The sequence below is a fragment of the Notolepis coatsorum genome, assembly GCF_963971535.1.
Source record: "Notolepis coatsorum genome assembly, chromosome: 16".
NCBI classification, from domain to species: domain Eukaryota; kingdom Metazoa; phylum Chordata; class Actinopteri; order Aulopiformes; family Paralepididae; genus Notolepis; species Notolepis coatsorum.
The window spans coordinates 106,638,044-106,662,974 of NC_140180.1; the positions used below are offsets into that span (position 1 = coordinate 106,638,044).

The 24,931-nt window shown below is 43.0% G+C and overlaps 1 protein-coding gene across 1 annotated transcript in view; it reads left to right on the forward strand.

Moving 5' to 3' along the window:
* atp8a1 (ATPase phospholipid transporting 8A1) overlaps positions 1-24,931 on the forward strand; it is a gene marked incomplete at its 3' end in the record, with an annotated part of 287,871 nt that overhangs the window by 234,813 nt on the left and 28,127 nt on the right. The window contains exons 22-23 of the mRNA XM_084332147.1: positions 1,645-1,783; positions 14,314-14,378. Coding sequence (XP_084188273.1) covers positions 1,645-1,783; positions 14,314-14,378 — 204 coding nt within the window. The remainder of the gene's footprint in view (positions 1-1,644; positions 1,784-14,313; positions 14,379-24,931) is intronic.

A 24,931-nucleotide genomic window follows, 5' to 3' on the forward strand; every position in this document is an offset into this window, starting at 1 on the left:
GAGACACTGAGGCATGTCATCCTCTTAGCCCACATGCTGCTGGGTTCTGTAGTTTAATGTAAACATCTTAGCCCACATGCTGCTGGGTTCTGTAGTTTAATGTAAACATATTAGCCCACATGCTGCTGGGTTCTGTAGTTTAATGTAAACATATTAGCCCACATGCTGCTGGGTTCTGTAGTTTAATGTAAACATCTTAGCCCACATGCTGCTGGGTTCTGTAGTTTAATTTAAACATCTTAGCCCACATGCTGCTGGGTTCTGTAGTTTAATGTAAACATATTAGCCCACATGCTACTGGGTTCTGTAGTTTAATGTAAACATCTTAGCCCACATACTGCTGGGTTCTGTAGTTTAATTTAAACATCTTAGCCCACATGCTGCTGGGTTCTGTAGTTGAATGTAAACATATTAGCCCATAATACTGCTGGGTTCTGTAGTTTAATGTAAACATCTTAGCCCACATGCTGCTGGGTTTTGTAGTTTAATGTAAACATCTTAGCCCACATGCTGATGGGTTTTGTAGTTTAATGTAAACATCTTAGCCCACATGCTGCTGGGTTTTGTAGTTTAATGTAAACATATTAGCCCACATACTGCTGGGTTCTGTAGTTTAATGTAAACATCTTAGCCCACATGCTGCTGGGTTCTGTAGTTTAATGTAAACATCTTAGCCCATAATACTGCTGGGTTCTGTAGTTTAATGTAAACATCTTAGCCCACATGCTGCTGGGTTTTGTAGTTTAATGTAAACATCTTAGCCCATAATACTGCTGGGTTTTGTAGTTTAATGTAAACATCTTAGCCCATAATACTGCTGGGTTTTGTAGTTTAATGTAAACATCTTAGCCCATAATACTGCTGGGTTTTGTAGTTTAATGTACTCCTCTTAGCCCACATGCTGCTGGGTTCTGTAGTTTAATGTTAATAATTTGGTTAATATTTCCCAGCCTCTAATTGCCGCCTTGATGTTTGTATCAAGGCGAGGATGATTTGGAACCCACATGTCAAACATTAGTCAGACGTGGTGACTTTATTACGTTTATGTCACGTTTAAGACACATTTTCAGATACACTGAAAGACAATGGCAGTGGTGAATCGGCAGAATATATAGATATATTTCTTTATAAAAAAAAATTCTTTCTTTTATTTTACATGAAACAAGACTAAACGCAATACAGTAATAATAACAATAAACAGGACTTCACAGGACATAGCAATGATAATAACAACAATAATGACAATAGAAATAACAAAATGAATAAAACAGAATATATAAAAATAAATTATGCTACCACATACATTACAAAAGACATTTAGACATTTCTTCCCCGTCTCCCTCCCCAGGATCAGCCCCCGACTTCGCCGCTAGATCATGGCCTTTACTCTCTCGGCCGCTGAGGCCCACAGTTCAACGTTGGATTGCCCAGCAGAAAATTATTTCAGTGTCGAGGCAAGAATGACTTTGAACAACCCACATGTCAAAAAGACTGGTGGTCCTTTAAGAAGAATGTCCGCACTGTGACTGAGTGACAGACTGCTGGCCCCTGCTCTCTGACACTTGACCTTGTAAAGCTCCCTCCTCTCCTGCTCGGGGCTCCACTTCACTCACGTGGCTCCTGCCTTGTCTCCCGCCTCCCTAGAACCTGCAGCTCCTGGGGGCCACGGCCATAGAGGACAAGCTGCAGGACAAGGTGCCCGAGACCATCGAGACCCTGATGAAGGCCGACATCAAGATCTGGATCCTGACCGGGGACAAGCAGGAGACGGCCATCAATATCGGTAAGATGGTCTGAGGACGTGATGCTCCTCCAGAGGGCTGGTGTTTGTCAGGAGCGCACAAGAAGGCGTCCGCCACCACCCAAGTAGTGTAGTAGTAGTAACGTACAAAAAAATATAAAATGAGGTAAGTCAATTATTTACAGAAAGTGTCTTGCGTCTAGTGTATGTGCATGGTAAGGTGCAGGGTGCGTGTGTCCAATAACAAGTAGTAGTACGATAATTAAATATAAATATATCAAAATGAGGTAATCTCTCTACCCATTGAGCTACACAGGGAATAGAACCCATAAGTCTGTCCATGTTAGTGCCTTGCTCTACCCATTGAGCTACACAGGGAATAGAACCCCTAACCCTGTCATAGTTAGTGCCTTGCTCTACCCATTGAGCTACACAGGGAATAGAACCCCTAACCCTGCCCATGTTAGTGCCTTGCTCTACCCATTGAGCTACACAGGGAATAGAACCCATAAGCCTGTCCATGTTAGTGCCTTGCTCTACCCATTGAGCTACACAGGGAATGGAACCCCTAACCCTTCTATATTATGCTATGGAGACAATAGTATGGCTCATTTGACGGACACTATTTGTAGTACAACATGTAAAAAAAGGGTTTGTTTCTACATACCTTCGTTCGTTCACAATTCCAATATAAACATTGCCTCGTTTCACTAAAATCCAAGCTGATTTCCTGGAACGCGAGTTACAGAACGTTTTCTGCGGGTATGCGTAAATCATGTTTTTTTGCTTGCCTGAGACACATTATTTCCAGGTCAAAGGTAAACACATGGCCTTGTTTCTTCACAAATCCGGGGGGGGGGGGGTCGTTTATCCGAAACAGCGATCATATAAATGCATGTTTTATGATGGGGTTTCGGTAAAGTACACGTAAAAAAAAGACGTTACCTTTGTTTTAGATGTACTCCATTTCTCATGTCGAGTCAAAACGTGTCTTGAATCAGAATAGGATCAATACATAATAGCCTTCATCTGTCTACTTCATCTGCTCGGGCCAGACTATACCACAGAGCCAAATAGGTTTCTTCATCGGTCGATTTGGTTATAGTTGTTTTACATTTTACCAGTAGTGCTTGGTCCAACATAGTCCAACATCATAGTCTGGTGGAAACACACCTTATCATCCATAATCATCATCCATAATCCGTTTTGTCTTCTTCATCATATATCCAATAGTTCGCTCGCCATTGCATTGCAGCCAGGTTACTATTGTGTGCTCGGGTCAGACTATACCATGGAGCCGAATAGGTTTCCTCATCGGTCAATTTGGTTATAGTTGTTTTACATTTCATTTCACCAGTAGTGCTTAGTCCAACAAACGCACCTTATTTCATAATATCCAATAGTTTGCTCCAGGCGATCACCATTCTCAAACATGTTCTGCTCACTGCTGCTCACAACGACTACCTAGTTGTTTTGGGGCTGTGGGGCTGGCACTAATAACACACTAATAGCTGGCCCATGATGTTCATAAGGTAGTTTTTAGGACGATTTGCCCACAGGCACTTTGGCGACCCCTAGTGGCTCGGGTGTGCATATTTTGTAATACAATATATATCTAATTGAAGGCTTATTTGTTGCCTGTCGATAGCGACAAAATCCGTCAAAATCCGTTCAGCGGTTCTCGAGTTACATGCCGGTATTTGTGGCTTGTGCAAAGTACACGGTATTGCGCAAAATACCACTCCCAACTCTTGGGGCTCTAGTTCCGTCAATCTAGATCCGATCTCGAAAATTATTGTGGAGGGTTGTAGCCAATGAGTGTGGCTTTCCAATGATACTCCATCTGGGGATGTATGATCTAGGATTGATTGATTGATTGAAAAGTTTATTAACAGATTGCAGAATGGGTACAGTACAGTACAGCTCAATACATACAATTGTTAAGGGGGTGCAGACCAGAGAAAGACTTTCGTCTTGTTTACATCAGGGTCCCCCATCAGGATCTAGGTGAAAAACTAACGCGCAAAGACAGGAAGAGAATGAATTGAAGTCTATGATAAAACTGAGTTTTTCATTGTAAACAGTTTACCGAAATCACTCCTAATCACTCATTTCTGAATGGATCTTTATGAAATTTGGAGATGTACTACATAAGGCTTCAGGCTATGGGTCCGTCTGGATTTGTAATATACATAAAAGCCATTCCACCTTCTGGGGAAATACTACCTCTGGACTACTAACTACTACAGAAAAACTTGAGTAACAAGTTTTTATACAACTCAAGTTCAGACCTATGTTACTCTATTATGTTAGCACTAAAATAGAATTTTCTCTCTGGAATCAGAAACTTCAGAATGTCATCTTTCAAAAGAGACCAGGCTGATGCATGTGCTATAAGTATAAAGTATGTTGTTTTGGTTTGCAAAAAAAGTATGCAGTCTTCAAAAATGAAAACTAAAAGGGCCACTTTTGGGGGTGCAGGTTAAGAGGCTAGAGTGATGTGTGATGAAGGGCAGCCTCCTCTCACTCCTCCTCACCCGGCGAAGACAAGCTAGCAACAAGCACAAGGTGTTTCTGTGCTGCCCTTATCTAGAGAAACATCTGTCAGAGAAGGCTGCATGATGTATGAGCAAAGTGCAACGACATGAAGTGAAATAACACACGCATGAACACAAACAGGCCCCCTCTTATAGCTGGCAGCCACAGGGGTCCAAGTGCTCTTTAATGGGAGAGGTTAGTACAGCCTTTCCTTAAAGGCCTGGTCAGTAATATCCCTTCACCTTTCCTTAACCGCTTGAGCCCGTGCGCTCCGGTGCCAAGATACATTTCACACCATAAATAGATCAATACAGTCCGGATTAATTAATGTTGCGTTTCTTTTTCAAATGTAGCCAAGAGTAAAGAAGACCCTAACCCTATCAAAACAGCAGTCAACGTGTATATTTTCAGCACTACGTTTGTTTACCAATGATTTTAAGTGTTATTATTAGAAAAATATGAGTTTATCGAATTCTCTGTGCATTCCATCGGAAACCAGCAGATATAGACGTGAGGAAATTGCGCCGTCATTCGTGTTTGTAGACCTATGAAAGAGGAGACCCAGGGCTTTCGTTGGGCTTTCGATTTTCATAAAACTACACTACCCAGCTCACACCACAGGTATGTATTTTTAGCTTGAGTAAATTGTGATGAAACAAAGGAGAATATAAATTATGATTTTTCTTTGCATCTTTGACAGTGAATAACACCATGCTAAAAATGACCAGACATGAAAAACTGCCAATGAGCTCGTTCAGCACCTTCTTGAGATCACATGTACAAAAAATCTAAGGAAATGAATAAAGGGAAGATGATTAAACAAGGTTTTGTAGATACAGTACTGAATTCTGCCATCCGGACACATGCTATTTGAAATATTATTATAGAATATAGAATATCAGGCCTATATATTACCTTATTATAGCCAACTTGCACATATATGGATCGGGCCAAATCTACGCTTTCCAATGCCAGAGTTCAATTTGGATTTAGTATCACCAAGCGTGCAGGAAGAACCGAGAATGAAATCTACTCTATGTACAGTTCCATTCTTATAATGGATATGGCTCCGCCATTTTGGATCGGATTGCAATGGGGATCGTTGCTAAATGTTCACAGAAGGTAGACACACTAACTTATCTCCAATCTATGCCCATAACGTTCAGTTTTATGATAGAGAATCCAGAGAAATAAAAAAAATTCATTACATTTACATTTAGTCATTTAGCTGACGCTTTTATCCAAAGCGACTTACACGTTCTGTACGACAAGTCATCAGGAAGGGCACAACTCTATCAGCTGAGTAACAATGTTCATCAAAGTGTTGAGTGCTACAGTGTAGGTTAGTTTATTAGGAAGTGCATGACAGTATGGTTAGTTAGGGTTAGATTTTAATTTTTATTAATTTTTTATTATTATTATTATTATTATTATTATTATTATTATTATTATTATTATTATTATTATTATTATTATTATTATTATTATTATTATTATTATTATTTTTGTTTTTTCAGATAATGGTTGAAGAAGTGCATCTTTAATCGACGTCGAAAGATTGGACGGGTTTCGGCTGTCCTAACTGGGGTGGGCAGTTCATTCCACCATTGTGGGGCAAGGACTGAGAAAAGGCAGGTTCTCCTTGATGACCCTCCCGGAGCTCGGATAGGAGTGGGTCTGAGACGGCCAGAAGTTGCAGAGCGTAGGGGTCTTGAGGGTGTGTAGTTAGAGACCATTGACCGGAGGTAGGCGGGAGAGGTTCCCTTTGCCGCACGGCGCACGGTATGCCAGGTCGAGGGCATTGAAGCGGATTCGTGCAGCAATGGGGAGCCAGTGCAGGTCCCTAAGAAGTGGGGTGACATGGGCCGACTTCGGTAGGTTTGAGATCAGGCGGGCCGCTGCATTCTGAATGAGTTGAAGAGGCTTAGTGGCAGTGGCCGGGAGGCCAGCGAGCAGTGCGTTGCAGTAGTCGAGGCACGAGATGACTGTTGATTGGACGAGGAGTTGGGTGGCTTCTTTTGTCAGGAAGGGGCGGATCCTTCTGACGTTGCTCAGGAGGAATCTGCAGGTTCTGGTTGTCGTGAGCAGAGAAGTTCAACTGGTCGTCGAGGACAACACCAAGGTTCTTGGCGGTCGGGGACGCGGTCACAGCTGCATTCTCAACTGTGATGGAAAGGTCGGTCAGGGGGGAGGATTTGGCCGGCAGGTGGAGCAATTCTGTTTAGCTTAGGTTCAGTTTGAGGTGGTTGGTCGTCATCCAGGCGGAGATGTCGGACAGACAGGCCGAGATCCGCTCACAGACGTGAATATCTGAGGGAGGGAAGGAGAGGAAGAGTTGAGTATCATCGGCATAACAATGATACGAGAAGGCATACAGAAGTAATTTGCTTGCAGGAAGCTGGAATCGGCTGGGAAAGGTAGTTTTTCTAAATGTCAACGCTTATTGAGAGCTCTGGATGCCCTCTCCTCATATTATTACAATCTGCGACGTTTAGCGAATAAAGAATTTCGGATATTCGCTAAATTATAAACACATTCCATGAACTAAAATCTCACTAATAACACTTTACCCTACTGGTAAACAAACGTATTGTTGAAAATATACACTGACTGCTGTTTTGACAGGATTATGGTCTTTAATCTTGGATACATTTGGAAAAAAAACGCAACATTACGTCATACAGTCTAGAGAGATTGATTTATGACGTGATGTCATTTTGGGACCGGTACCTGACCCATCGGGCCTAAGAGGTTAAAGGCCTGGTCAATAATGTCCCCTCAGATGTGACTGGATTAACACATTAGTTCTACAAATGAGCTGACCCATTAAATAGATATTAAAACGGAAGCTCCACTGTGGCTGGCTGACTGGCTGACTGGCTGGCTGGCTGACTGGCTGAATCAGCCCTTTGTGCCGCCATACCCAGATGTGAGAGGGGTGGGTGGGGGGGGGGCATACGCTGCACAGGAAGTATTTTTACAGGTTCCTGCCGCCTGACTGAGTCACTGTGAAAGAAAGCCCCCTCTCAATATTGACTTAGTTTTTTACTGTTGAGCAGAAAAAAAAGTCCTGGCACACCTTTTCACCATGCCACACTGCCAGTGAGTCCTGGCACACCTTTTCACCACGCCACACTGCCAGGGAGTCCTGGCACACCTTTTCACCATGCCACACTGCCAGTGAGTCCTGGCACACCTTTTCACCACGCCACACTGCCAGGGAGTCCTGGCACACCTTTTCACCACGCCAGGCTGGTGAGTCACACACACAATAATACGATTTCTTTTAAATGTATATAGCTCCTTTCATGAGACCCAAGGCGCTTAACAGTGGAGGGGGCAAACTAAGGGGAAGGAGATCAGAGGAACAATTAAGTAAAAGGAAAAGAGGGAAGTCAGGCAGAGTCAATAATACATTGGTGAAGAGGTGAGATTTGAGTTTAGATTTGAAAGAGTGCAGGGATGTAGCACTAAGGATGTTTGGAGGGAGTGAGTTCCAGAGGGTGCATGGGTGCGACAACACAGAAGGCTCTGGGACGTATACAGTCCGCAGGTTGGTGGTGGGGATGGAGAGGAGACCGGAGTCAGAGGACCGCAGCCTCCGGGGCGGGATGTAGGGATGGAGGAGGTCCGCTAGGTACCGGGGGGCAAGGGAGTGAAGGGATCTGTAGGTGATGAGGAGGATCTTGAAGTTGATGCAGGACTTGACTGGAAGCCAGTGGAGGTGGATGAGGGTGGGGGTGATGTGGTGCCAGGGCTGCGTCTATGCTTTCCACAACAAATTCGTGTTTCCGCGTTCGAGTTTTGCGCTCTGATTGGCCACGCGCGTTTCTGGTCATGTGACATGTGCGCCAATCGTGGGACGGCAAGTTCTGCACCTATTTCCGGGTCTAACAGCCTGCAAACTACCTAACGCCTAGTTTATCACTGGTTAAGCTTAGGCGACTCTTTCGCAGTTGGTTAAGGTTAGAGTTTGGAATCAGGGCAGGCGTTCTATCGCCCTGCTCTAAGACAAACTAACCTTAACCAACTTCGAAAGAGCGCCTAAGCTTAACCATCCAAAAACTTGCGGTCCCACGATTGGCGCACATGTCACATGACCAGAAACGTGCGTGGTCAATCAGAGACGCAGAAAAAACGAATTTGTTGTGGAAAGTATTCAGGCGCCAGGGCTTGGTGCAGGTGAGAGTTTTGGACATACTGCAGCCTGTTCAGGGCGTTGCTGGGTAGCTCTGCAAGGAGTGAATTGGAGTCGTCCAGACGGGAGGTGATGAAGGAGTGGATGAGAGTCTCTGTTACGGAGTCCGGGAGAGATGGCCGGAGTCTGGATATGTTCCTGAGGTGGAAAAAAACAGATTTGGTTATTGTTTTGATGTGAGAATGAAAAGAGAGGGTGGAGTGCAGTATGACATCACATCTGGGCTTTCTGCAGCAGATGCAATGTGACGCTGGTGCAGACATATAGCAACAATATAGCTCCAATACACACGGTATAACCACAACACACACACACGGTATAACCACAACAGACACACACGGTATAACCACAACAGACACACATGGTATAACCACAACATACACACATGGTATAACCACAACAGACACACATGGTATAACCACAACAGACACACATGGTATAACCACAACATACACACGGTATAACCACAACAGACACACATGGTATAACCACAACATACACATGGTATAACCACAACATACACATGGTATAACCACAACAGACACACACATGGTATAACCACAACAGACACACACGGTATAACCACAACAGACACACATGGTATAACCACAACATACACATGGTATAACCACAACATACACATGGTATAACCACAACAGACACACACATGGTATAACCACAACAGACACACACGGTATAACCACAACAGACACACACACGGTATAACCACAACAGACACACACGGTATAACCACAACAGACACACACGGTATAACCACAACAGACATACACATGGTATAACCACAACAGACATACACATGGTATAACCACAACAGACACACACATGGTATAACCACAACAGACACACATGGTATAACCACAACAGACACACACATGGTATAACCACAACAGACACACACATGGTATAACCACAACAGACACACACATGGTATAACCACAACAGACACACACGGTATAACCACAACAGACATACACATGGTATAACCACAACAGACATACACATGGTATAACCACAACAGACACACACACGGTATAACCACAACAGACACACACAGTATAACCACAACAGACACACACATGGTATAACCACAACAGACATACACATGGTATAACCACAACAGACATACACATGGTATAACCACAACAGACACACACACGGTATAACCACAACAGACACACACACGGTATAACCACAACAGATATGTGCTATAATGACAACTGTCACTTATAGTGAACAGGGACAGTTTACAGTAGACTATGTATCACTCTCCATATTTAGTACTATGTACATCAAACGATATACAGTAGACTATGTAGTAGAGTATGTATCACTCGCCATTAGGGGTGTAACGGTACTTGTATTCGTCCCGCGACTTCATGGTACAGACGTCACGGTTCGGTACATCCAGCCATACGACGAATACCTCTCATACGACATAACTAGGGTTGCACATTTGATAAATTAATGCTCAATATCTTTACTTGACTTTACACTACCTTACTTTTTAATTTTCTTTTAATTTTTTTCCCTGTTTATTTGGACGGGACAATGCAAAATTAATGAACACTGTGGAGTGTAAAAATTGCCGGATTTAGCACGAGGCTAATTTCCATCCGTTGTCCCCAAACATAAAAACAGGGCTCATAGAAACAGTAAGAAATGTACATTACAAATACATAAAAACAGGACACATAAAAACAGTAAAAGAAAAATTACAAATACATAACAGCATGTCACATGTGTTCACATGACTGGTTGGACTTCAGCTATCTTTTTTAGTTGCCCTCTAAAAGAAGCAAGGGTGGGGCGTTCCCTTATGGAAATGGGGAGACTGTTCCATGTTTGACTGCCTTTTATGGACTTTGATCTTTAACGTTGAATATTAAGCTTGTATTGCCAAATTTAGATGATGAATAAAACGTTGAAGCTTGACAGAACTAATTAATTAACAACCGTGCACCCCTACTCCCCTCCCCTTCCCTCCCCTCCTCCTTTTCCCTCCTCCCCTCCCCTCTCCTCCTCCCCCCCTCCCCTCCTCCCCTATTCCCCTCCCCTCCCCATTTACTACAGGTGTCCCTGAAACAAAACCATGAATGAATGATATGTTTGTAACACAGCAGGGTCATTACAATAGGCTGAAAATGTTCAGCCCAATAATGTTAACCAATGGAAAGACACACACACACCCACCTACACCAACATTCTCCCGTGAACTTTCAGTCACAGCTGAAACAGAGAAAAAAAAAGACTAACGTACTACATACTTTTCCGGACTGATCATCTGAGCTCCTCTCCAGTCGAGCTGCTGCAGTGTTTAAATCCAAAATATTGATAAATCCTCTGCCATTGTTGTGTAACATGTCATCTCTTCTCTAGAGTCTTCTTTCTCTGCTTCACGTGGAGTTTTTATTTTTATTTATGACCACATATGACTTCTATTCTAGAAGTGAAACTTAAAAAGCTACACCATGGGGGGACGGGGGACGGCAATTATTTTACTCAGTGGATTCCTGAACACAGAATGACACCGGTATCACTGACTACCGCAGCAAGCCTAGGTGGAACTAAGTATAACTTAATAGAAAATTATTATATATATATTTTTTTATCCACTTTTTCTCCCATTTTTTCTATATTTTCTCCCATCCCAATTTCGTATAATACAATTCAACCCTCCCCTGTCACGAACGCCGTTTCTTGCCTCCCACAAGCCGGCTGCAATGTGGACTAAGTCATACATAGCACAAGTCCCCTCCGGTACTTGAGGTAACAGCAGTCGCATCTTTTCACCTGCGCAGCTCGATCTCTCAGTGGCGAGGAGTAACGCGTGGGAGGCTCACGCTGCCCCCGACACTTCCTGATTCCACTGCGCAGGCGCACCAACCGACCTGTAGGAGTCGCTGTCCACAACGCCCGATCCCCACCCATCAGTTTCCCACCCCCTAATACGGCCAATGTGTATTAGTACGGACGACCAGCTAAACTGAAAGCAAATGTGGAGCACTGGGCTCGAACAGGCAAGCCCAGCGTCTCCAGATTTCGTGGCGAGCGCCTTGCCCACTACGCCACGTAGCCGCCCTAGAAAATTGTTATATTTAACAATAATAATAATAATAATAATTAATATAATAATAATTATACATATGTTTTCCCTGTTGTACCGAACCGTGACCCCAAAACCGAGGTACGTACCGAACCGTGGCTTCTGTGTACAGTTACACCCCTACATTATGTAGTATTATGTATATCAAACAATAGACAGTAGACTATTCATATCGCTCTCCACACACACAGACACACACACACATGGGCTGATGGGTTCTGCTGTTCCCCACCCCCTGCTGGTCAGCGAGTCAGTAAACTGCGCCCACCTCCGCACCAGTGGAGCGAACAGCACCGTGTTGGTCTTGGCTGGATGGGTAGAGGGACTAGTAGAGGGACCCCTCCAACACAAACACAAGCCCAGCATCCACACCCTCTGCCTGGGCGTTCGGTCCGAGTGGCCTCCCTCCCGGCTCCCACTGTCCAGCAGCCATTTTGAGAGCTGGCCACGCCCACCACTTGTATCTTTGATTGCCTGGGCGGGGTCACTGCGTGTGACACGAATGTCACCGTTGTACTGAACATTCCCCCACTCCCCCGAGAGCGCCACTTAGTTCCGCCTGCGCCCGCCAGAGGCCACGGGAGGTTCTCCACACTGGTGAAGTTAAAGGTTCAGTCTGTGATCCTGGTGTTAAAATGCGGGGGTCGCTCCATCACTTAAAAGCTAAAACCATGGATTTCTTTTGCCCCGTTCTGTAATTGATTTAAGTAAAGCTCTCGATACACAGATGGACTGGAATCCGATTTTTGACTCCGGTAAAGTTAATTTGACACATTTATTTTTTTTTGTATCCACTTTTTCTCCCATTTTCTATTTTTCTCCCATCCCAATTTTTCGTTTTCGTCCAATTCTCCCCTCCCCTGTCTCGAACGCTGTTAGGCCATGCCTCCCACAGGCCGGCTGCAATGTGAAAGAAGCCTTACATCACGTACTCGAGCCTCCGGTACTCGAGGAAGCAGCCGTTGCATCTTTTCACCTGCACAGCGCGATCTCTCAGCGTCGGGGGTCTGCGTGGGAGGGACACGCCGCCCCCGTCGCTTCCTGATTCTGCTGCGCAGGCGCACCAACCGACCTGTAGGAGTCGCTGTCCACAACGTCCGATCCCCACCCATCAGCTTCCCACCCCCTAATACTGCCAATTGTATTAGTATGAACGACCAGCCAAGCTGGTAGCAATGCCGAGAGCTGGGCTCGAACCCAGCGTCTCCTGCATTGGTGGCGAGCGCCTTGCCCACTACACCACCTAGCCGCAATTTGACACATTTCTTGAGAATTTCAGAAAGGTTGGGGGGCAGTATTGAGGGCGAGGGGGGGGGGGGGGTTACGAGTTAGCACTTAAGAAAACAAACCTGCCAGACCCACAGACCCCAAGCCTGGTTTGGTGTTGACTAGAGCTCCGGAGGTCAAACCTTCATTTCCTCATACAAGACCCCCTCTGTGTCTACCCTGTGTGTGTGTGTGTGTGTGTGTGTGTGTGTGTGTGTGTGTGTGTGTGTGTGTGTGTGTGTGTGTGTGTGTGTGTGTGTGTGTGTGTGTGTGTGTGTGTGTGTGTGTGTGTGTGTGTGTGTGTGTGTGTGTGTGTGTGTGTGTGTGTGTGTGTGTGTGTTCCTGTATAGTCCTATCTCGATTTCAGTCCCATAACTTCCCACCCGAGCACTGATCCCTTTATGGATAAGCCGCCCCTTAAGGAAACAAAAGAAAAAAAAACTCAAACAGAAAGGCAACTGATGAAACCTGCAAATGAATGTGTGGCCGTTTCTTTTTTCATACAGCCATCGGGGATGAAGGGGTCTTCCCCGGGACACATGTATGATGCAGGTCCCTCTGTGGGAGTGCGTGCGTGCCAGCGGCCCCGAGCCGCGGTCCCCGGGCCCAGAGCCAAAATGGCCGCTCCCGGGGGAGCCGTGTAGCGCAAACAGAGGTGTAACCTGGCCGTGAAACAGGAAACTCGACAAACCCCTCGTAAACCACAGTCATTAGTCATGTTTCCCCAGACCTCAGCCTCTCTCCTGCTTGATTAGTATCCCGTAATACGTTGAGTCCTGTCGTAATGATTCCTATTAATAGGTTGTGACACCATGAACTGCTGTTTTCAATAATTTCTCAGTTTTATAGATTTTTTTTACTTCTTGTTTAAGATGTGTGCAGTCTATAGGATGCATGGCCCTTTTCCAATACGATAGCATGCAATGGTCCACAGATGTGATATGTGGCAGAGAGGAGATTGGGTCAGTGATATACAACAGAAGGTCATCTGCATAACGTGAGACTTTGTGATGTAGATGGCCATGTGTGATGCCTTGGGATTGCTGTTCAGTACATATAGCTGATGGCAACCCATAGAACAACACTGGGGATACAGGGTACCCGTGGCGTGTTCCCCGTTCAAGTGGAAAGTATTCCGAATACATGTTACTGGTTACTACAGAAGCCTGAGGGGGAGGAGTACAACAACTGGACCCACTTTCTCCAGTTAATTTGAAACGTCTTTGGTAACTTGTAGAAGAGAACAGAGAGGCAGCCTTTGATCGAGGGGAAAGGTAAAGCATGTTTGTCTGGAAACACTTTGCTTTCAAGAAGTCAAACTTGGAAGAAGTTAAAATACTCCGCAAGATTGAATGCACAGAGTTGTGGCTGCACCACAAAGAGATGTTAAAGTGCAACACACCCTACCGTGGTGGTAAATCTGTGATCTGCCTCTTGTCTCTCCAGGGCATTCCTGCAAGCTGCTGACCAAGAACATGGGCATGCTGGTCATCAACGAAGACACCCTGGATGTGAGTACATCAACCCTCTTCACAGGGGACAGTGGCTCAGGAGGTAGAGCGTATCGTCTGGTAATCTGAAGGTTCCCGGTTCTATTCCGGCTCCTCCCTCACCGTGTCGAAGTGTCCTCGAGACACTTGACCCCTGACTGCTCCCAGAGGAGCAGGTCGGCCTCTGCGCGGCTCCGCCGTCGGTGTGTGAGTGTGTGAGTGAGTGAGTGAACGGGTCAACGTGAGGCATAAGTCGTGAAGCGCGTTTGGATGAAAGCCGTTATATAAATGCAGTCCATTTACCGGCTACAGAACAGAGAACTGACGGGATCCTAAACCCAACACACAGCATACCATACATACCGTTGGCACGTTGCCCGGTTCACTTTCAAGTCAATAAAACGTACTTTTCAAAACTCAAAACATTTGTTTGGCATGAGCAGATTGTCATATTCAATTTGTTTTAAGAAAAGAGTGACTCTTTTGTACGAAGCCCGCGTCTAGAGCGCATTACAAGAAATGTCAATAAAAAACATTGTCGTTTTGTGTTTACTTTTTTTTTAATGGATTGAATTGAACAGCCAATCAGACCCCTGCAGTGGAACCTTTCCTTTTTCTTCAATTGCAGGGTGACACGCTATAGGGAGGTGTAGTCTGACGTCACTGGTTGTTCCACCCGTATAGGGATTCATCATTAGGAAAATGGATTATCGGCTATTGTAACAATTCCGCCGCATGGAAATAGAAAAGCTTTCGTTTTTGCACAAAATAAGTTTTTAATTTGTCGTTAAAAAAATAACTACATTTACCAGTACGGCAGGAGAATGCCTGGCGTTCAGTGTTGTCGCCTAATACACGTCACGGCCAGCTGATACCACGCTAGCTAACGTCTACTGTCGTGTCCATAAGTTCCCTGGCAGAATACTTTGTTGGTGAGGACAAAAGTATACAAAGAGGAGAGAACCATTTTAAATCGGGGCATGTAGAGGAGTTTCGGGAATGGTGTTTTACGTAAAAAAACAATAACGTTATAAACTATACACAATATGTACAACGAAACAATGATTTACATGAGTATTTACAGTGATTTAATATGCAGCGAAATAATGTTATACGATTTAAAATATAAATACAAATAGGTAACGTGGTTGTTGCTTTTAACACTTTGGCGACCGCTGGGATGCGTCTAATATAGTGGTTGAGGACCAGGGTTTGTCAACAGACCGGTGTCTTTTTGTACAGCTATATCTATACTTTATAGTATTGCTATCTGTCCATTCTCATTGTCAATTGAGTTCATAAACCGTCCCTTCAAAATGGCTTAAAGAAAAAAAAATGCATCAATAGGTTGTCATTTTATAGAGCCGTGAATATAAGCTTTATTGCAGATTTTGTCTCATATTTTCTGGAAAGCTAGTTATGGAGCTAATAACTGCTAACGTTATATTCAACAGCATTTCCGTTTTATATATGCTAAAGAAATAACTCAAACTGCATAAGATCCGGGCTGTCCCAGAGCATGTATGCATGAAAGGGGGGGGGGGGCGGGGGACGTCGTTTAGTATTATTGATTACCAATAACGGTGTCCGTGTAACTAGCCACATTCACTGATCGGCTGCTTGCGTTTCACAGCAAGCTCCGATCCGGCTGTAATTTAGGTGAAAAAGGTCTTACTGTGAGCCCGTGGGATACCCCCCAGCATTTTCCCGTTATCGATCGGCATCTGGTAGATCGATATGTCCATTGGCTGATGATAAATCCCATTATTCCATGGTGAAATCTGCGATTCTAAACGTAATCCACAGTGCATTGTGTTGGTTCAGCATCCGGCTACAATGAAACTGAAACTGAATGAAAAAAATAAAGTTTTCCATTTGCCCACAAGGCATACTGCAGTGGAGCGATGGCGCCCCTAAGAGGATCTGGCCGGTATTGCATGTTCTCGATTTCACAGACGAGGGTAGATCTGCAGAGCCGGTTAAAATGGAATAACAGCAATAACAAATGCCACGGCTATATACGTGCCTCTGGTCCACAACGCATGGCACCGAAACCCGTATAAACTCGTGGCTGGTCCTTAAAGTGTGGTTGGCTTTAGAGATTAATGGTTATGAACGCCAGAGAGATACTAGCCACAGATTCAGGGTCAGTTATTTTCCCATTGTACGAATTGTTAAGCTTATGGAATGTAAGGGAAATCTTATCCTAGGTCTGCGACTAAAGCCAGGAGTCTACACTGTGGTGACGTCAGTCAGCAGCGCCAAATGGTAGTGTAGTTTCTCAGTGAACGAAAACATAAACGTTGTTATTTTGCTACCTTTGCGATTAATTGCGAATATCTTCATGTTGAGCTATAGATTGTGGATGAATACGCACAGAAAGGCACACCATGCAAATGTCCATGCTTTATTTGTTTTAAACGAGACGATTTAGAAATGGGCAATGGGGAAACACATTGCGTTTGACAGAGGGTGGAACCGAACTGAACTGAACATGAACTGAATTGAACTGACACTTGTTATGTGACTGTCCTGTATGTATTTATGTATTTATTGTGGGGATTGGGAGGTGGGAGGGGGGCGTTTGATGTTCCATGTTGATGTCCCAGTGCTTAAATAACATGCTGTACTGCCAACGATTACCACCAACCATAGTTGTGTGGCATTAAAGTATCTTGTATCTTGTACACGGAAACACGGCAATGACGTAACCACTACACCTCCCTATTGTCATTCAACTTAATCCCACCCTCAATACAGTGTTTCAACACCAAGTCCTAACCATAATCCCAAAAATGCAGTTTGCCTCGTCTTCGCACCCTGCGCCCCCCTCCAAAAACATGGCTCTGTGCTGAAGGGAACTCGCAGAACCGGATAATCCAGTTTCCATGACCACGCTCGGTGTGTGTCCGACCAAAAGCAGGCCTATTGATTAGCCATGGGTCACACTACCTGTAGACCTTTAACATGTTATGAGTGATTGGTGGACTGAGATATCGAGGCGTTGTATTTAGTCTGTGCTGGACACTAGGCCTGCTAATAATAATAATCACTTTATTTGTATAGCACCTTTCATACAAGAATTGCAGCTCAAAGTGCTTTACAGCAGAAAATACTAAATGAGCATATAAAGTGCAGACATATAAAATCACAGTTTTTCACATTAGGATCTACTGTAGCATCCCAATAGGCCACTTTGTTTATGGTTTGATACTATGACATAAAATTACATATAAGACAAGCATAAAAAAGATAGCAGCAAGGTAAGGCAAATCACAGTCTTAAAATGAATAAATAGATAAAGGTCCTGTAGTTTGTTGTGTGGACCAGGAAGAAGGTTCTGTAGTTTGTTGTGTGGACCAGGATAACTGTTCTGTAGTTTGTTGTTTATGTTTATTAAAGGATCCCCATTAGAGACTCATGAAAGAGCCTCTAGTCTTCCTGGGGTCCTAGACAAAAAAAATACATTACAAATGTACAACAAAGAATACGAATAAAAATGTAAACAAAACACAAATTAAAAATTAATACAAATATACAAATTCACATTATAAAATCTAACATTCCAGTCAAACAAAACAAAAGATAAAATACACAGATAACAGTTACATACTTGACAAAACACAAATTAAGAATTAATACAAATATACAAATTCACATTATAAAATCTAACATTCCTGTCAAACAAAAACAAATATATATAATACACAGATAACAGTTACATACTTGACATGTTTGCAAGATATCTCTTAATATTTGTTTTGAAAGTAATTTTATTATGTATTGTGGATGAGATGTTTTTCGGCAGAGCATTCCAGAGTGCTATTGACCTATATATGCCAGTGAGTTTGAGAAAATTTGATTTTGGTGCTGATTTTGTTCTGATGTTACCAGAAGCGGCCCCTCTAGTGTTGTAACCATGCTCAGAAGTCATTTCTAACTGCTGAGCCAAGCTAGATGGCTTACCAGTGCTAATAATGTTCCGCAGCAGCATTAGAAGACTCATCGATACTTTATCTTCAACCATCAGCCATGCCAGATGTTCATGCATAAAACCAATACTTGTCCTGTATGAACAGCCTAGTACCAGGCGAGCCGCTTTATTCTGAGCAACCTGCAACTTTTTTAAATTCGATTTTGTAGCTGACGACCAGATAACAGGGCAGTATTCTAAATGAGACAAAACCAAAGAATGAATAACAGATTTCATTATGGAGGGAGTGATAAAAGCAGAACATTTCCTAGTCATAAAAATTCCTCTACCCATTTTAATGACAATATTATTTATATGTTTAGACCAAGATAAGGAGCTATCAATAGTAACTCCGAGAAGTTTTATTGTGTTCACTTGTTCAATTTGTGTGGTGCCAATTGACAGTTTTAATTGAGGATGCATGCCCAACATGTGTCTAGATCCAAGCACAATGGCCTTTGTCTTAGAGATATTTAACACCAACTTGTTGCACTCAATCCATTCATAAATGTCTGTTAAGGCCCTGTTTAAGGTGTCAGTTACATCTTGCTCAGCTGTAGCTGCACTGTATAATGTTGTCATCAGCATACATAATTGTTTTAACATTTTTTACAGCCAACGGTAAATCATTGGTAAAGATGGAGTATAACAAAGGCCCTAGGCAGCTTCCTTGTGGAACCCCACAGTTAATGGGATTCCATTTTGAAAAGCTGCCATTAAAGAAGACTCTCTGTTGTCTCCCTGAGAGATAATTAATAAACCATGATAGTGCATTGGAGGTGAAACCGTAACACTGTAGCTTATCTACAAGCAAGGTATGATCAATTACATCAAATGCTGCACTGAAATCCAACATAACGGCACCTACTAATTTCTTGTCATCCATACTTGATAACCAGTCATCACTCATTTGCAAGAGTGCAGTGCTCGTAGAATGACCTTCCCTGTATGCATGCTGAAAGGCTGAGAGCAGATTGTTATTGAAAAAGTAATCCATGACCTGTTTGAATACTATTTTTTCTATTATTTTGCTTAGCAATGGTAAAATACTGATCGGACGGCTATTTGGACCGTTAAATGTTTTATTTTTGTCTTTCGGAAGTGGGATGATCTTAGCTTCCTTCCATGCTGTAGGATGAACCCCACTGATTAAGCACTGGTTGAATATATGACATATAGGAGTAGCTACAGAGTTAACCACAAGTTTAAGTATTTTGTTGTCTAAGTTGTCTATACCGGAGGAAGTGGAATCAGCTTGAGACATAATTAATTTCAAAACTGTTGCTCTATCAATCTCATTAAAGCTAAAGTTAAAGCTTTCTTTATTAGTGAATGAGATAGTGAACCATCACTACTTTGTAGACATCCTCTTAATTTATCAACTTTATTTTTAAAGAAATCATTGAAGTAGTTTGCCATGTCATGAGGTTTTGTTATGAATTTACCTTCAGATTGTATGAAGGAGATTGATGTATTTGATTTCCTGCCCATTATCTCATTCAGTGTTGACCATAGTTTTTTCCCATCATTTTTTGTTTCACTAATCCTATGTTTATAATACTCTTTCTTTTTAGTTTTATTTAGCCTTGTCACTCTGTTCCTTAATTAAGCATTACATCACGCGCAGGAGTGGTTTGTGACCAATAAACCATGCCTAGGGGTGGTCGTTAGGCCCGAGGCGCAGCCGAGGGTCGTTAGACCCCCCTAGGCATGGTTTATTGGTCACAAATCACGACTGCAAGTGGTGTAAAGCTTTTATACAACTGCCAGATTCATCCAACCTTATTTCTATACAATAAACACACATTAATCGAAGATGTATTGAAAAAACCATCCGCCAGAAAAAGTAGTTCCCACAACTACAAAAAAGACAAGTTGCCTCCATGTGGAAGCAGCTTGAAGTGCATCCAACCAAACTAACACATCCAACTGTGTATTATTGGAATGATTGAGAGAAGTTGCCTCATGTGGAAGCAGCTTGAAGTGCATCCAACCAACTAACACATCCAACTGTGTATTATTGGAATGATTGATTGAAAATGTTATTACCAGATGCAGAATGGGTACAATACAGTACGGCTCAATACACACAATTGTTAAGGGAATGCAGACCTACTTTCCATAGAACTTCATTCTTAGATGCTTCTATATAAAGTAGGTAAAACAAATTAAAAGGTTTTCTTTGCCCTATAGGAAAAAAAACGTTTTCTTCGCCCTATTTTTTTATTTATTTCTTTTAGCCTAAACTTAACCAGTTGGAAACCAGGGGTACAGTAATAAAATTAGCAATCAACCAATCAATCAATTCAATAGACCATGCTCACTTAAAACAGCGCTGCTTCTCTCTCAGTCTGACTCCCCCGCTGTTGCAGACAGGAGTGTGTGTGTGTGTGTGTGTGTGCGTGTGTGTGCGTGTGTGTGCGTGTGTGTGTGTGTGTGTGTGTGTGTGTGTGTGTTTGTGGGTACGCCAGCGTCGGACAGTGTGAGAGTGAACGCTGCAGTCAGTGGGAAGGAAGTAGAAATTTAAATCAATCAATTAATCTATCAATCAATCCGCGATTTTTCTTTTGTTCTAGATTGACTCAAGACCCATCAATTACATCATCCAACATTGTTTAAAGGACTAACATATTCCCCTTGACAGAATCGCTTCATATTTATTCGTTATGGGCTTATGGCGCTATCAACATTCTGGCGCTATCAACATTCTCCCGGAGTGAGCCGGCGGAGTGATTATGTGATTCGGTTGTGGGCGGGTCCTGAGCCCAGGACCGTGGATTGTTGCCAATAAAGACGTGTAAAGGGCCAATCAGAATCGAGAAATTTGCATGCCGTTGTATAATTGACAGTAGATTTGTCTATCTGACTTCAAGCCTAGTTGATGTGCTGTTTTCTTTGCATTATCCCTCAGAGTCATTAGGTCAAGGATTTCTTTATCCAGCCATGAAGCACCTTTCGACCGAACAGTAAATTTTCTGAATGGTGCATGCCTGTTCACAATTGTTGTGTGGACCAGGATAAAGGTCCTGTAGTTTGTTGTGTGGACCAGGAAGAAGGTTCTGTAGTTTGTTGTGTGGACCAGGAAGAAGGTTCTGTAGTTTGTTGTGTGGACCAGGATAAAGGTCCTGTAGTTTGTTGTGTGGACCAGGAAGAAGGTTCTGTAGTTTGTTGTGTGGACCAGGATAAAGGTCCTGTAGTTTGTTGTGTGGACCAGGAAGAAGGTTCTGTAGTTTGTTGTGTGGACCAGGAAGAAGGTTCTGTAGTTTGTTGTGTGGACCAGGATAACTGTTCTGTAGTTTGTTGTGTGGACCAGGAAGAAGGTTCTGTAGTTTGTTGTGTGGACCAGGATAACTGTTCTGTAGTTTGTCGTGTGGACCAGGATAACTGTTCTGTAGTTTGTTGTGTGGACCAGGATAACTGTTCTGTAGTTTGTTGTGTGGACCAGGATAACTGTTCTGTAGTTTGTTGTGTGGACCAGGATAACTGTTCTGTAGTTTGTTGTGTGGACCAGGATAACTGTTCTGTAGTTTGTTGTGTGGACCAGGATAACTGTTCTGTAGTTTGTCGTGTTGGCAGGGGGGATGTTCGTCCCTGTTTTTTGCGTTAGTTTAGGTTCTAGTGCAGGTTGAAGCACTAAAACGGGTTCATACGTGGATACTTGATTATGATTACATTGTACATTAATCATGTGTAGCAAACAAGAAGATGGCTGCACCAGATTTAGCAAGAAATTTATTTCCATATGTAGTCCTAGACAGTAAACAAACGGGTACAAAACACTCATACAGTCATATACAGTAAAAGTACAAAGAATAATAAACAAGTATTAAGAATACAGTCGTAAAAAGGTCTGAAGTAAATGTTCTCACTGTGGTGGTAATGTTGTTACTGTGGTGGTAATGTTCTCACTGTGGTGGTAATGTTGTTACTGTGGTGGTAATGTTGTTACTGTGGTGGTAATGTTCTCACTGTGGTGGTAATGTTGTTACTGTGGTGGTAATGTTCTCACTGTGGTGGTAATGTTGTTACTGTGGTGGTAATGTTCTCACTGTGGTGGTAATGTTGTTACTGTGGTGGTAATGTTGTTACTGTGGTGGTTAGGGATGTCCCGATCGCCTTTTTTTGCTTCCGATCCGATCCCGATCATGTGATTTTAAATATCTATCGATCTGATCGTTTCCGATCCGATCTTTCACATTAGTAATCAATTCTGACGCATTTTTGTCAGAAACTGGCAGAGCGAGACAAGCCCATCTGTTGCCTATAGTCCGGGGAGCGAGCGTGGAGGCTTTTGTTATTACATTCAGCCTGAGAAATGTGCTTCTGCTTCATATGAGAAATATTAAAAGTTTCAATATATGTTTGCACATTAGTATACATTCAGTGTTCGACTTACGTAATGGTCCATTCTGGTCTGAAACGCCGACGATAATCCTCAGTCACGTTATCCTCCAGGTGAAAAGTTAGTCTGAAAACTTCGCCTCCAGCCTGTCCTCCTTGCAAACATTGCAACTGGCTTGACTTTCTATTTTAAAATGCTTAGTTCCAAACCTCTGACATTAAGTCTAGCTGCTCAAGTCAGTGGATATTAACCGTGTTTCGGGAGCGACGTGTTGTACTGTTGTTGTGATGTGGAGCGTGTGTAGCGTGTAGCCGGTCTAAATTAAAGGGAATGTGTTTGTTGCAACGGTGTAAATTAAAGGGGAATGTGTTCGTGGTGGACAATTATTCTGCTCTGTGTGACAATAAATACATGAATGATGATATATTATATGTAATTTAAAACCAAAACTAAGGCCTCCGTATGAGTTTAAGACGTGGACATGGTCATGTTTGTTGAATAAAATGTTTCTTTTTTTGACTGCCGATTTTTATTATTATTTTTTCCCGATCCCCAATCCTCTGAAAAGCACGTGATCGACGCCGATCCCGATCACGTGATCGGATCGGGACATCCCTAGTGGTGGTAATGTTGTTTCTGTGGTGGTAATGTTGTTACTGTGGTGGTAATGTTCTCACTGTGGTGGTAATGTTGTTACTGTGGTGGTAATGTTGTTACTGTGGTGGTAATGTTGTTACTGTGGTGGTAATGTTCTCACTGTGGTGGTAATGTTGTTACTGTGGTGGTAATGTTCTCACTGTGGTGGTAATGTTGTTACTGTGGTGGTAATGTTGTTACTGTGGTGGTAATGTTGTTACTGTGGTGGTAATGTTCTTACTGTGGTGGTAATGTTGTCACTGTGGTGGTAATGTTCTCACTGTGGTGGTAATGTTGTTACTGTGGTGGTAATGTTGTTACTGTGGTGGTAATGTTGTTACTGTGGTGGTAATGTTCTCACTGTGGTGGTAATGTTGTTACTGTGGTGGTAATGTTCTCACTGTGGTGGTAATGTTGTTACTGTGGTGGTAATGTTGTTACTGTGGTGGTAATGTTGTTACTGTGGTGGTAATGTTCTTACTGTGGTGGTAATGTTCTCACTGTGGTGGTAATGTTCTCACTGTGGTGGTAATGTTGTTACTGTGGTGGTAATGTTCTCACTGTGGTGGTAATGTTGTTACTGTGGTGGTAATGTTGTTACTGTGGTGGTAATGTTCTCACTGTGGTGGTAATGTTCTCACTGTGGTGGTAATGTTGTTACTGTGGTGGTAATGTTCTTACTGTGGTGGTAATGTTCTCACTGTGGTGGTAATGTTGTTACTGTGGTGGTAATGTTGTTACTGTGGTGGTAATGTTCTCACTGTGGTGGTAATGTTCTCACTGTGGTGGTAATGTTGTTACTGTGGTGGTAATGTTCTCACTGTGGTGGTAATGTTCTCACTGTGGTGGTAATGTTGTTACTGTGGTGGTAATGTTCTTACTGTGGTGGTAATGTTGTTACTGTGGTGGTAATGTTCTCACTGGTGGTAATGTTCTCACTGTGGTGGTAATGTTGTTACTGTGGTGGTAATGTTCTCACTGTGGTGGTAATGTTCTCACTGTGGTGGTAATGTTGTTACTGTGGTGGTAATGTTCTCACTGTGGTGGTAATGTTCTCACTGTGGTGGTAATGTTCTCACTGTGGTGGTAATGTTCTCACTGTGGTGGTAATGTTGTTACTGTGGTGGTAATGTCACTGTGGTGGTAATGTTGTTACTGTGGTGGTAATGTTGTTACTGTGGTGGTAATGTTGTTACTGTGGTGGTAATGTTGTTACTGTGGTGGTAATGTTGTTACTGTGGTGGTAATGTCACTGTGGTGGTAATGTTCTCACTGTGGTGGTAATGTTGTTACTGTGGTGGTAATGTTGTTACTGTGGTGGTAATGTTGTTACTGTGGTGGTAATGTTCTCACTGTGGTGGTAATGTTGTTACTGTGGTGGTAATGTTGTTACTGTGGTGGTAATGTCACTGTAGTGGTAATGTTCTCACTGTGGTGGTAATGTTGTTACTGTGGTGGTAATGTTGTTACTGTGGTGGTAATGTTGTTACTGTGGTGGTAATGTTCTTACTGTGGTGGTAATGTTCTCACTGTGGTGGTAATGTTCTCACTGTGGTGGTAATGTTGTTACTGTGGTGGTAATGTTGTTACTGTGGTGGTAATGTTGTTACTGTGGTGGTAATG